Source organism: Manacus candei, unplaced genomic scaffold (genome assembly GCF_025592945.1).
Source record: "Manacus candei isolate 608988 ecotype Guabito, Panama unplaced genomic scaffold, ASM2559294v1 h1tg000307l, whole genome shotgun sequence".
Classification (NCBI taxonomy): domain Eukaryota; kingdom Metazoa; phylum Chordata; class Aves; order Passeriformes; family Pipridae; genus Manacus; species Manacus candei.
Window position 1 is genome coordinate 26622 of NW_026138355.1, and position 13302 is coordinate 39923.

At 59.6% G+C, this 13302-nt stretch overlaps 2 protein-coding genes across 2 annotated transcripts; both read right to left on the reverse strand.

Moving 5' to 3' along the window:
- Positions 1–1044: 1044 nt before the first annotated feature.
- On the reverse strand, positions 1045–3357 carry LOC127465008 (class II histocompatibility antigen, B-L beta chain-like). Its single transcript, XM_051775489.1, has 5 exons — positions 3232–3357; positions 2468–2737; positions 1560–1841; positions 1183–1289; positions 1045–1083 (listed from the first exon to the last, which is right to left on the reverse strand). The coding sequence occupies exons 1-5, from the start codon at positions 3314–3316 to the stop codon at positions 1075–1077; spliced, it is 753 nt and encodes a 250-aa protein (XP_051631449.1). The 5' UTR covers positions 3317–3357; the 3' UTR covers positions 1045–1074.
- A 319-nt stretch (positions 3358–3676) lies between these two features.
- LOC127465015 (class II histocompatibility antigen, B-L beta chain-like) lies at positions 3677–7370 on the reverse strand. Its single transcript, XM_051775490.1, has 5 exons — positions 6981–7370; positions 6056–6471; positions 5311–5584; positions 4911–5041; positions 3677–3703 (listed from the first exon to the last, which is right to left on the reverse strand). Exons 1-5 carry the CDS (start codon positions 7063–7065, stop codon positions 3677–3679), a joined length of 933 nt encoding a protein of 310 aa, XP_051631450.1. The 5' UTR covers positions 7066–7370.
- Between the last annotated feature and the right edge of the window lie 5932 nt (positions 7371–13302).

Genomic DNA, 13302 nt, shown 5'->3' on the forward strand with positions numbered 1-13302 from the left:
TCGTGTAGTAATACAAAACAGAATGGCCCTCAATTTTTTGCTAGCCTCACAGGGAGGTGTGTGTAAAGTCATCAATACCAGCTGCTGCTCTTACATAGACCAGACTGGTAGAATTAATAATGATTTGGCCGCAATTCAAAATCAAACCAAAATCTTACACCAAATATCTCTGGATGATGTCTCCCTAGGTTTAGGAGATGTCTTCAACAAACTCACCTCATGGTTACCAAACTGGACATGGATGAGACAACTGTTTATTTTAGTATTGTATATACTTAGTGTTAGTGTAATAGCTCACTGCATGCACCGTTTTATAGTTGTTGTAGGTGTAGGTAGTAGAGATTGGACAAGACCTTTGGGTTTTGTCCAGTCTCTAAGGGGGGACTGATGCCTTAAGCCCCTAATGTTTTTTTATTTTTCTAATATTTGTAAGACTTGTAAGTTTTATAAGTAGTGGAAGTAGATTTTAAAAGCAGCAACCTCCCCTCCCCCTTTTTGTCCCTTGCTCCTTTCCCTCTCTCTACCACCCTTGTTCATACATTCCTTAATCCTCTTCCCCCATTCTATCCTCCCTATATCACTCATAGCCCCAAATCCAATAGAAATGTTTAGTCTTTTGTCAAGGCAAGGCCTAGATTGTTGGCAGAACAGCATATCAAGGCCTAAACCACAGAATACGGTCAAGAATTAGGTAACTATGTACCCTTTGTGCTCTGAAGATGGTGAAGATGGGATGAATGGGGGGTCCCGAAATACACCCCAGACTCATTTGAAGGGGGCCGACCCAGGGCGGACCAGAGTAAAGGCCACAGGGTGGGCACATCTGGGATTGGATGGATGGTGTTATGAAATGTAACCTCTCAGGCACGGCCTGCGCGGGTCTTGTAACATCTTAGCCTTGGCAAATAAACCCTTTCTTATCTCACCCCTAATTAACTGCTCTGGAGAATTTTTCAGCACCAAAATACAGCAGCAACAGGTGGGACACACGACCCCCCAAATTCAGCGTGGGGAGGGACTGGGGGGTCCCGGCTGGGCCCGAGGCCACGGGGAGGGGCTGCGGCCGCCGGCGGCTCAGGAGCTCTGTGGGGAGAGAAAAGGGGGTGAGAGCGGGGTGGGAGGACGGGGGGGGCACACAAGCTCTGGGAAAGGGGGACACGACCCCCGGGGACCCCCCTTTACCTTCTCCCACAGGTAGAAGCCGAGCCCCAGCGCCAGGAAGACCAAGCCCAAGACGAAGCCCCCGACCCCCACCAGGATCTTGCTGCGGACGGTGTCCAGTGGCATCTCTGGGGGGAGCCGGGGGGATCAGCACCCCCAAAACCTCCTCCCACACACCCCCAGGCACCCCACAGAGCCCGGCCCGCTCTCTCCCAGCCCACCCGGGGGTCCCTGAAACCTCCTGCCAGTCCCTTCCCAGCCCCTGCAGGGATCCCACCCAGCCCCTCCTGGCCCCTTTAGGACCCTCCAACCCCCCTCCCATCATCCCCCAGCACCCCCCAGACTCCCTCCCAGTCGCCCCCAGTCGCCCCCCCGGGGCTGGGGGGGCCGGGCCGTACCCCAGTGCCGGCTGAGGGGGTGCTCCAGGCTGACGTGCTCCACCTGGCAGCTGTAGGTGACCCCGCGCTGGGGGGGGATTTCCAGCAGCACCAGCACCTGGTAGGTCCAGTCCCCGTTGGGGACCACGTCGGTGGCCACCACGTGCTCCGGCAGCTCCTGCCCATCCTGGAACCACCTCACCTGCACCGGTGCAGGGTAGAAATCCATCACGGAGCAGAGCAGGCGGCCGGGGCCGGGCTGGGAGCTCGACGGCACCAGCGAGATGGACACGCTGGGGGGCACTGGCAGGGACGGGGGAGACACTGGGCTGAGCTGGGGGGCACTGGGAGGGAGGGCAGAGGGCTTGGAGGACATTGGTAGGGATTGGGATGGCAGTGGGAGGGACTGGGATGGCAGTGGGAGGGACTGGGATGGCAGTGGGAGGGACTGGGAATAGAGTGGGGTAGAAGGGCATGGGCTGGGGGGGCACTGGGGAGAGAGTTGGGAGATGTGGGAGTGAAGTGAAAACGACTGGGAATGGATCGAGAGGGTCTGAGAGTGGAGTGAGAGGGACTGGGAAGGACTAGTGTGGACTGGGAAGGAGCGATCGGGACTCGGAGGCTGAGTCGTGGTGAGGGAAGTCTTTGCTTTGGGTCTGCCTGGCAACTGGAGCGTCACCAGAGACACGCGCTGGGATTGGCTGAGGGGCGGGAGCTCGGTGGCCCCAGCGGGGTGGAGACGCGGGGGGGAACTGGGAGAGATGGGATGGATTGGGATGGATTGGGATGGACTGGGAGAGGACAAAAGGCCACGGGGACCGACACAGGGAGTGCTGAGGTGTCTGGGGTGATTCCGAGGGAGGGTTTGAGGGGCTCCAGGGTCATTCCCGGGGCAGGGGCCGAGGGGACCCGCTCTGCCCCACGCTCACCTCTCCTCTCCACGGTGAACAGGGTGACGACCCTGTAGTTGTGCCGGCAGTACCAGTCCACAGCTGACCGTGTGAACTCCATATATTCCTTTTGGCTGTTCAAGCTCCTGGCAAACTTCTCCCCATGCGGGGTGTCCTCCACATGGACCCCCACATCGCTGTCGAAGTGCAGGAGCTGCTCCCGGTTGTAGATGTATCTCTCCAGGAGCCTCACCCGCTCGGTGCCGTTGATAAAGTGACACTCGCGTTTTGTGATCCTCTGGAACACCCCTGTGTGTGCAGGACACGGATCAGGGGGTGCCCCGACGCCCCCCCATCATCCCACAGCCCCCCACAGCAGGCTGGGAGCTCAGGGGGCCACCCCGGACCCCCCTTTCCCACCCCCCTCTGCCCCACGGACGCCCCAGCACCGGCTCTTGGCTGGGGGGGAACCCCCCCATCAGCCCCCCGGGGATGGACAGGGGGGTTGGGAACCCCCCCCAATGCGGATCCCACCACCCCAGAGCCCCAGGGAACTGATCCAGGGCTCAAGGGACACCCAGGGACCCCCAGGGCACCCCTCTGCCTGCTCTCCCACACCCCCTTGCCTTCCTCTCCCACCCCTTTCCCACCGTCCCCACAATCCCCAGACCCCCCCGCCCTCACTTTGGGGCTCCCACCCCCCTCCCACTCACTCCGGCCCTTCCAACCCCCCTCGCACTCACTGTGGGGCTCCCACCCCCTCTTTTCTCCCCTCTTGCCCCCCCTTTCCCCCCCCCGCTCACCCGACAGCTCCTCGCCCGCAGCCGGGGGGGCTCCCAGCACCACCAGCACCGCCAGCACGGCCCCAGCTCCCCGCACACGCTCCATGCCCAGCGCCGGACAGCTGCTGACAGCCCAAAACCAGCCGGGCGGCGCCGTTTTGAGGGGTTTGGGGCGCGCTGGGCTTGGCTGAGGGCGCAGTTGGGGCCCTTTTTTCGAGGCGTCTTCCCGGCGACTGATGAGTCATCAGCGCGGCGCGCTGGGATTGGGCGCGGGCGGCGTGGGCGCTTTGGGATTGGCTGAGGGCCGTTAGGGGCGTGTCCAAACCCCTCTTTTCCGATAATTTGGGGTCTGGGGTTGATCGAACCCCCGTGTGCCTCGGATTTTTTTGGTCTAGAAGAGCCAATAATCCCGTGTTCTCAAGATTTTTGGGGTCTGAATGTTCCCAACCTCCTGTTCCTGTGTTTTTTAGATGCTGATGGTGCCCAAACTGCTCTTTTATAAGATTTGAGGAACTGGGAGTGCCCAACTCCCCCGTTCGCACAAATTTAGGGGTCTGGGAGTAAACAATACCCTCTTTTCCAGGATTTTGTGGTTCTGGAACATCCCCAACGCCCCTGTTCCTGGTTTATTGATAGGCTAACATTGCCCAAACCCCCGTGTTCCGAGGATTTTCAGAGTCTGGGTGTGTCCAAACCACCTTTCTCCAGGATTTTATGGGTCTGGGAGTGCCCAAACCCCCCTGTTCCCAGGAGTTTTAGGATCTAGGAGTGTCCAGTCTCCTCTTTTCCAGTATTTAGAGCTCTGGGAGTACCCCAACCCCCTTGTCCCTGGGGTTTTTAGGGTCTAAGAGAGCCCATACCCCCACGTTTCAAAGAATTTTGAGATCTGAATGTTACAACGCCCCTGTTCCTGTGTTTTTCAGACACTGATAGTGCCTAAACCCCTCTTTTCTAAGATTTGAGAGTCTGGGAGTCCCCAAGCCCCATTGGGTTTTTGGGGATCTGCCTAAACCTCTGTGCTCTCAGAATTTTGGGGCTCTGGATGTGCCCAAACCACCTTTCATCATCATTTTCTAGTTCTGGGAGTCCCCAAAGCCCCCCGTTCTTGCAGTTTCCATGGTATGGAAGTACCTAAACCTCTCTTTTCCAGGATTTTTTGGAGCAGCTGGGAAAACCCAAACCCCCCTGTTCATGGGGTTTTGAGAGGATGACATTTGTGCAGACCCCCCTTTCCCCTGGATTTTTGGAGTCTGAGTGTCAAAGCCCCTATTTTCCAGTACTTTGGGGTCTGGGAGTGCCCCAACCCACCTGATCCTGGGATGTTTTGGGACTGGAAGTGCCCAAAGCACCTCTTCCCAAGATTCTGTTGGTCTGGGAGTGCCCAAAACCCCATATTCCCTGGATTTTTGCAGCCCCCACTTCTCCCCAACAACCAGGAGTGCAGAGCACTGAGAAGCTTTATTGGGAACACTGGGAACAGCTGGTTAGCGTGGGAAGAAATGCAGGGAAGGGGGGAAGGTGACCCCCCCAAAATCAGGGCAGGGTTTGGGGGGTCCCGGCTGGGCCCGAGGCCACGGGGAGGGGCTGCGGCCGCCGGCGGCTCAGGAGCTCTGTGGGGAGAGAAAAGGGGGTGAGAGCAAAGGGGCTGGGGGGGCAAGGGGGGCCCAGAGGCTGTGGGACAGCAAGGGGGGGGACACGACCCCCATTTGGGGACCCCCCTTTACCTTCTCCCACAGGTAGAAGCCGAGCCCCAGCGCCAGGAAGACCAAGCCCAAGACGAAGCCCCCGACCCCCACCAGGATCTTGCTGCGGACGGTGTCCGGTGGCATCTCTGGGGGGAGCCGGGGGGGTCAGCACCCCCAAAACCTCCTCCCACGCACCCCCCGGCATCCCACAGAGCCCGGCCCGCTCTCCCCCAGCCCACCCGGGGGTCCCTGAAACCTCCTGCCAGTCCCTTCCCAGCCCCTGCAGGGATCCCACCCAGCCCCTCCTGGCCCCTTGAGGACCCTCCCACCCCCCTCCCATCACCCCCAGCACCCCCCAAACTCCCTCCCAGTCACCCCCAGTTGCCCCCCCGGGGCTGGGGGTGCCGGGCCGTACCCCAGTGCCGGCTGAGGGGGTGCTCCAGGCTGACGTGCTCCACCTGGCAGCTGTAGGTGACCCCGCGCCGGGGGGGGATTTCCAGCATCACCAGCACCTGGTAGCTCCAGTCCCCGTTGGGGACCACGTCGGTGGCCACCACGTGCTCCGGCAGCTCCTGCCCATCCTGGAACCACCTCACCTGCACCGGCGCAGGGTAGAAATCCATCATGGAGCAGAGCAGGCGGCCGGGGCCGGGCTGGGAGCTCGACGGCACCAGCGAGATGGACACACTGGGGGGCACTGGGAGGGACGGGGGAGACACTGGGCTGAGCTGGGGGGCACTGGGAGGGAGGGCACAGGGCCTGGAGGACATTGGTAGGGACTGGGATGGCACTGGGAGGGACTGGGATGGCAGTGGGAGGGACTGGGAATAGAGTGGGGGAGAAGGGGCTGGGCTGGGGGGGCACTGGGGAGAGAGTTGGGAGATGTGGGAGTGAAGTGAGAACGACTGGGAATGGACTGAGAGGGTCTGGGAGTGGGATGAGAGGGACTGAGAGTTAAGTGAGAGGGACTGGGAATGACTGGTCTGGACTGGGAAGGAAGCGCTCGGGACTGGGAGGTTGAGTCGTGGTGAGGCAACTCTTTGGTTTGGGTCTGCCTGGCAAGTGGAGCGTCATCTGAGAGACGTACTCTCATTGGTCAACTGGCGGGAGATCGATGACATCAACGCGTGGGGACGCGGGGGGGGGGCACTGGGAGAGACTGGGATGGACTGGGAGGGGACAAAGGGCATGGGGAAGGGCACAGGGAGGGCTGAGGGGTCTGTGGTGATTCCCAGGGAGGGTTTGAGGGGCTCCAGGGTCATTCCCGCCGAAGGGGCCGAGGGGACGCGCTCTGCCCCACACTCACCTCTCCTCTCCACGCCGAACGGGGTGACAATCTTGTAGTCGTACCGGCAGTACGAGTCAACCACAGTCCGTCTGTACTCCAGTTCTGCCGGGTTGCTGTTCCAGTACCTGGCCCAGCTCTCCCCAAACGGGGTGTCCCCCACATAGACCCCCACATCGCTGTCGAAGTGCAGTTGCTGCTCCCGGTTGTAGATGTGCCTCTCCACGTACCTCACCCGCTCGGTGCCGTTGATGAAGTCACACTCAGCCTTTCTCATCCACTCAAACACCCCTGTGTGTGCCGGACACGGGTCAGGGAGTGCCCCGTCCCCCCAACATCCCCAGCCCCCCACAGCAGGCTGGGAGCTCAGGGGGCCACCCCGGACCCCTCTTTCCCACCCCTCTCTGCCCCACGGACGCCCCAGCACCGGCTCTTGGCTGGGGGGGAACCCCCCCATCAGCCCCCCGGGGATGGACAGGGGGGTTGGGGACCACCCCAATGCCGATCCCACCTCCCCAGAGCCCCCGGGAACCGCTCCAGCTATCAAGGGACACCCAGGGACCCCCAGGGCACCCCTCTGCCTGCTCTCCCACACCCCCTTGCCTTCCTCTCCCACGCCTTTGCCACCGGCCCCAAAATCCCCAGATCCCCCCGCCCTCACTTTGGGGCTCCCACCCCCCTCGCACTCATTCTGGGACTTCCAACCCCCCTCCTTCCCACTTTTGGGGCTCCCACCCCCTCTTTTCTCCCCTCCTTCCCCCCTTTCCCACCCTCCCACCCTTCCCACCCCCCCCGCTCACCCGACAGCTCCTCGCCCGCAGCCGGGGGGGCTCCCAGCACCACCAGCACCGCCAGCACGGCCCCAGCTCCCCGCACACGCTCCATGCCCAGCGCCGGACAGCTGCTGACAGCCCAAAACCAGCCGGGCGGCGCCGTTTTGGGGGGTTTGGGGCGCGCTGGGCTTGGCTGAGGGCGCAGTTGGGGCCCTTTTTTCGAGGCGTCTTCCCGGCGACTGATGAGTCATCAGCGCGGCGCGCTGGGATTGGGCGCGGGCGGCGTGGGCGCTTTGGGATTGGCTGAGGGCCGTTGGGGGCCCCCGCGGCAGCCCCGGGGCTGGGGGGTTCGGGGGGTCCGTGGGCTGCGGGGGAGGGGGGAGCTCAGGGCCCACCAAAAATGCCCAGCCAGGGCTCCCAAAGCTCCAGTGAACCTTAAACAGAGGATCAAGTTGTCCTGGAGCTCAGAATTGCCCCAAACAAGAGGGAGATGGGGGACTGAGGGTGCCCAATCCCCCTTTTCCCGGCATTTTTAGTTGTAACCAAACCCCTCTTTTCCAGGACTTTTGGGGGCCTGGAGCTTCTCCGCATTTGGGTGGGGTCTGGTAGTGTCCAAATAGCTCTTTGACCAAGAATTTTGGGCTCTGGGGTTGCTCAACTCCTGCTGTTCCCAGGATTCTTGGGGTCTGATGGTGCCCAAACCCCCCTGTTCCTCGGTTTTTGGGAGGCTGACATTGGCCAACGCACCTCCCCCCCTTTCCCAGATATTTTGGGATCTGGGTGTGCCCAAACCTCTCTTTTCCACAATTTTTGGGGTCTGTGTGTGCCAAATCCCCCCTGTTCCCAGGTTTTTCAGGGGCTGGCAGTGCCCAAAGCCACTTTATCCAGCATTTTCCAAGTCTGGGAGTGCCAAAAGCCCAGTTTTCTCAAATGTTGAGGGCCTGAACCTGCACATTCCGAGGATTTTGAGGGACTGGGGGTGACTGAACATCCCTTTCCCAAAGATTTTGTGTCTCTGGAAGTGCTAAACCCCCCCAGTTCCCGGGATTTTAGGTGGGTTGGGAGTGCCCAAACCCCGCTGTTTCCAGAATTTTTAGGGTCTGGGAGTGTCCAACCCCTCTTTTACAATCTTTTGTGGTCTGGCAGTGCCCAAATCCCCCAGTTCCTGGGTCTTTTAGGGTCTAGGAGAGCCCATATCCTCGTGTCCCCAAGATTTTTGGGGTCTGAATGTTCCCAAACCCCCTGTTCCTGTGTTTTTCAGACACTGGTGGTGCCCAAGCCCCTCTTTTCCAAGACTAGAGGAGCTGACAATGCTCAAACCCCCCTGTTCCCAGGATTTTTGGAGCCCCACCACTACCCCCCAGTAACCAGGAGTGCGGCGAACTGGGAAGCTTTACTGGCAGCACTGGGAGCAGCCAGCTGGGGTGTGAACAAAAGCAGGGCTGGGGGGGACACACGACCCCCCCAAAGTGCAGGTGGGGCTGGACTGGGGGGTCCCGGCTGGGCCCGAGGCCACGGGGAGGGGCTGCGGCCGCCGGCGGCTCAGGAGCTCTGTGGGGAGAGAAAAGGGGGTGAGAGCGGGGTGGGGGGGCAGGGCGGGTACAGACACTCTGGGAAGTGACTTGGAGCCTGCAGGGGGCAACTGGGATCAATTGGGAGTGACTGGATCTACAACAGGGCAACTGGGATTGACTGGGACCTTGCTGAGGGAAGACTGGGATCACACTTGAATTGACTGGATCTGTGCTGGAGGCAACTGGGACCATGCTGGGGTAACTGTGATTGTACTGGGATCATACAGGGATCATACAGGGATCATACTAGGATCATATTGGGAGCAACTGGGTCTCTGCTCAGGGAAACTGGGAGGAAGTGGGAGCAAGAGGGACCATGCTGGAGACAAGTGGGATCACACTGGGATCTCAGTGGGAGCAGCTTGGCCAATGCTTGGGCAACTGGGGCTACAGTGAGGGTGACTGGGGTCATACTGGGAGTGACTGGGAGCATTCTGAGGGCAGTTGGGACCATGCTGATGCAACTGGGATATACTGGGAGCAAGTGGGATAAGGTCGGAGGTGACTGGGATCATACAGGGAGCGACTGGGACCACATTGGGAGTGACTGGGAGTGGCTGTGAGCAACTGGGATCATGCTGGAAGATACTGGGAACAACTGGGAGTGAGTGGGACCACACTGGGGGACACTGGGATGTACTGGGAGAGACCAGGAGTGACTGGGATTATACTGGGACTGCCTGGGATTATACTGGGACTGACCGGGAGCAACTGGGAACTTGCAGGGGGTAACTTGGATCCTACTAGGAGAGAATGGAATCAGACTGGGAGTGACTGGGATCATGCTGGGATCAGACTGGGTGTGACTAAAAGTGACTGAGATCACCCTGGGGGTGACTGGGCCCATCCTGGGGGTGACTGGGCCCATCCTGGGGGGGACTGGGAGCCCCTGGGCCCGTGCTGGGAGCCCCTGGGCCCCCCTGGCTGGAACTGCTTTCCCTCCTGCGGGTTCTTGGCAAAGGCCCCAAAGCACAAACTCTGCTCCGAGCCCTCGGTGCGTTTCCTCCCTTTGGGCAGCAGCAGCTCCTGAGCCCTGAACAGGCTCCTGTCCCCTGCAAACACTTCCCCTGCCTTTGACCCGGGAGCTCTCAGGGACTCACACATTTACTGAATGTTTAAACTTGGCTTTTTCTCTTATTTTTCTTCTTTTCTTTTGTCTTTCTTTCCTCTTTATCCTTTCTAAACTTCCCCCTCCCCTCTCTCTCCCTCCCTTCTCTGTTCCCCTCCCTCTGTCCTTTGTTTTACCAGCATGATCCCAGTTGGTTCCAGTATGGTCCTAGTAACTCCCACTAGGATCCCAGTCACTCCCAGTCACTCCCAATAGGATCCCAGTTGCCCCTAAGGTGGTCCCAGTTTCTCCCAGTTCCCCCCCGGATGGTTCCTTTCCCTCTCAGGGACTCCCAGTCTGAGTCCAGTATGGCCCCAGGCACTTTCAGTCACTGCCTGGAGGAATGACCCCTGCATGGTCCCAGTTGCTCCCAGGATGATCCCACTATGAGTCCAGTCACCCCCAGTATGATCCCGGGAACTTGCAGACACTTGCAGACACTCCCAGAGATCTGGGGGGACATCTGCACCCCAACACGGCATCCAACGCATCCCAAAGTGGTCTGGGGTCCCCTTAAACCACCCCACAGACCACAAAGGTACTCCCAAATCCACTCAGAGCCCAACCAGGACCCCACCTAACCCTTTTTTGGGGGGACTTTCATGGGCTCCGGTGTTACTGGGAGCCCCCCCGCTGCAGGTGAGGAGCTCTCGGGTGACAGGGGGTGTTGGGAAGGGGGGGTCAGTGAGTCAGAGGGGATAAAAGGGGTGGTGGGTCCCCAGACTGAGTGGGAGGAGAGTGGGACCCCCCAAAAGTGGAGGTGGAGGGCAACTGAGGATTGTGGGACGACGGGAAAAGGGTGGGAGAGGTCAGAAGAGTGGGGAAAAGGGGAGGGTGGGACCCCCAAACTGAGCATGAGGGAGTTGGGGATTGGGGGATGATGTGTAAGGGGTGGGAGAGGGGGGAAAAGTGGGGGTTGGGACCCCAAAACTGATCCTGGGCAGGCTGGGAATTGAGGGGAACCATGGAAGACCCTTGTCAGAGAGAAAACTGGGTGACCAGAATCATGGATGCTTTTAGGAAAGAGGCCTAAACATGCCTTGAAGAATGGAGGGGGGTGACTTTTTTATTCTTGACCTTTCCAGTTCTCCATTTGGGGGCAGGATGTCCTCTGGGCCAATGTTTTGTTCCCTTTGCAGTGAGTGCAGCCTCAGAGGGCTGAGCCCTCTCTGGCTGGGCTTGGCCTCTCCTGCAGAGACTCAGGCCTGGCTGGGCTGCCCCAGGCAGACGCTGCAGGAAGAAGAGCTCAGGCCGCCTGGGTCTGGTGTCCCTGGGGCTCAGCCTGTGCCCCATTGCTGGGCAGGGGCTGAGCCCCACCTCTGCCTGGGGGCCTTGGCCAAAGGGCTGCCAAGGAAGAGGCCCAGGAGCCTTGGGGCCTGCCCAGCTTTCCTCCTCCCTGGGGGCTCTCAGTCCTCCCCTGACACCGGGTGGGCCCAAGGCCTTGCTGGCTTCGGGCTCACGGCCCGCCGGCACCATCCCAGCGGCCTGACCCCCCTCCTTCCCCTCTCTCCAGCCTCTCCTGCCTTTTCTGGCAAGGGGCCATCCAAGGCAAACCCCGGTTCTCAGCAATGGCACCTGTGGCACGGCTGCAAGGCTCCAGTGGGCCAGGCAAGAGCAGGAGCACCGAGAGCCTGAGGAGCCAGGAGATGCCCTGGCTGGGCATGGTGCTGCTGCGGGACGAGCTGACACCTCTGCACAGTCTCTGCCCGTCCCTGCCAGCCGACTTCTGCCCAGGCTCTGGGCACGGGGACACAGCACTGACACTTTTCAGCCCCCGCGCTGTTCCACAGAGGCTGTGATGTCACAAGGCCCTTGCCTGGCAGCCAGGAGATGGGCAAGGCAAGGCAAGGACGGAACCTCTGAGCCACCAGCACGCTGTCCCCAAAGGCTGGGGTGGCACAGAAGCCCCGAGTCCCTGAGCTTGGCAGAGACTTGTGAGATCAACCGGCGTCCAGCCTACGCCCCATCCCCAGCACGTCAAGCAGAGCACGGCACTCAGTGCCATGGCCAGTCTTTGCTTAAACACCTCCAGGGACGGTGACTCCACCACCTCCCTGGGCAGCCCATTTCAATACCTAATCCCTCTTTCTCTCCAAAAAGTCCTGCTCCTGTCCCTGACAAACAGCCCCTGACAGTCAGGTCCTCGTGTCCTCTTGTCCTGTCGCCTGTTGCCTCGGAGAAGGGGCTGACCCCCACCTGGCTCCAGCCTCCTGTCAGGAAGTTGTGGACAGGGAGAAGGTCAGCCCCGAGCCTCCTCTTCTCCAGGCTGGAGAAGCCCAGCTCCCTCAGCTGCTCCTCACAGGTCATGCACTGCAGACCCTTGCCCAGCTCCATTGCCCTGCTCTCCACCCACTCCAGTCCCTCAAGGTTCTCCCTGAATTGAGGGGCCCAGAGCTGGACACAGCACTCCAGGGGTGGCCTCACCAGTGCCCAGTCCAGCAGAAGAATCCCTGCCCTGCTCCTGCTGCCACACTCTTTCTGATCCAGGCCAGCCTGCCCTTGGCCTTCTTGCCCACCCGGGCACCCGCTGGCTCAGGTTCAGCCTCTGTCCACCAGCACCCCCAGGGCCTCTCCCACGGGGACCCTTTGCAGCTCCTCTGCCCCCGGCCTGGAGCTGCAGGGGGTTCTTGTGGTCAAAGGCCCCAAAGGCACCAAAGGCACTCTTGAACCTCATGCCCACGGGCTCGGCCCAGAGGTCCAGCCTGTCCAGGTCCCTCTGCACAGCCTTCCTACCCTCCAGCACATCCACACTGCAAGCCAGTTTGGGGTCCTCTGCCAATTTGCTCATGGAAGACTCAATGCCCTCCTGCAGATCCCCATGAAAAATGTGCAACAGGACTGGGCCTGTTACCCAACAAGTTCTAGTGCTTGACAAAGGAGCCCACCCAGCAGTGGGGAGAAACTGCTGGCAGGAGATTGAATGGGGGCAAGAGACAATGGATGATGGACAAGTTCTGGGCCATGGCCATTTGGTAGAAAAACAAAGTAAAAGTTTAAGGCCTGCCATATTTCAGTGGTCAGAGACCTGGCAGAGAAATCTATTGTTGAGACCTGGACACCAAGAAGGCAGAATTTCCAAACCACAAAGACCCTTAGAGAAACCAGAGACAAAGACAAAACTAACACAGACAGTTACCGAGGCTCTCTCTATTTAGGGAAAAGACAAGAAAAGGACAAAACCTGTGGACTAAGCATCATGCAAAGTGAGAAATCAAGAGCCAATAGAAGAGAGAATAAGAATTCCTGCAGAGAACTGGTAAACCAATGGACAGGAATTCCTTTGTCTGCTAAAATGTAAAAAGAGTTAAAAGTTTTGAGAACTGATGTACATGTGCTAGAAAGCAATTTCTGTGTCCCTTTAACACTGAGTAAAGTAGGGTCACCTCTGGAACCCAACCAACTGCTCAGAGATTTTATTCCCCGGCTTTCGCTGACGGTTTCTGGGGACCCAGATGAGACAAAGCAGCGCCGACAGGGCAGAGCAGAGGAATCGTTGGCCCTGCAGCGTGTACCAAAGGAGTTTTGGGGAGATCTTCCAGTTCCCTGGTCTGGGGAGTTCACCACGCCTTCTTTTCTGGGAAAAAGAACAGACCATGAATTTTGGGTACTTGATTTTAAGGCCTTTTGCCTGCACATAAGGCACAGCAATGGGAAGGACGCAGCGTGA

What these genes read in the sequence shown, in the direction of transcription:
- LOC127465008 (XM_051775489.1), bottom strand. Translation starts at nt 3,316, where the DNA reads ATGGAGCGTGTGCGGGGAGCTGGGGCCGTGCTGGCGGTGCTGGTGGTG. An exon ending in TGCGGGCGAGGAGCTGTCGG is followed by an intron (nt 2,738 to 3,231) that starts GTGAGCGGGGGG and finishes CTGCACACACAG; the next exon opens with GGGTGTTCCAGAGGATCACA. An exon ending in CCCCCTCAGCCGGCACTGGG is followed by an intron (nt 1,290 to 1,559) that starts GTACGGCCCGGC and finishes GGCTCCCCCCAG; the next exon opens with AGATGCCACTGGACACCGTC.
- LOC127465015 (XM_051775490.1), bottom strand. Translation starts at nt 7,065, where the DNA reads ATGGAGCGTGTGCGGGGAGCTGGGGCCGTGCTGGCGGTGCTGGTGGTG. An exon ending in TGCGGGCGAGGAGCTGTCGG is followed by an intron (nt 6,472 to 6,980) that starts GTGAGCGGGGGG and finishes CGGCACACACAG; the next exon opens with GGGTGTTTGAGTGGATGAGA. An exon ending in TCCCCTCCCAGTCCATCCCA is followed by an intron (nt 5,585 to 6,055) that starts GTCTCTCCCAGT and finishes CCAGTGCCCCCC; the next exon opens with AGTGTGTCCATCTCGCTGGT.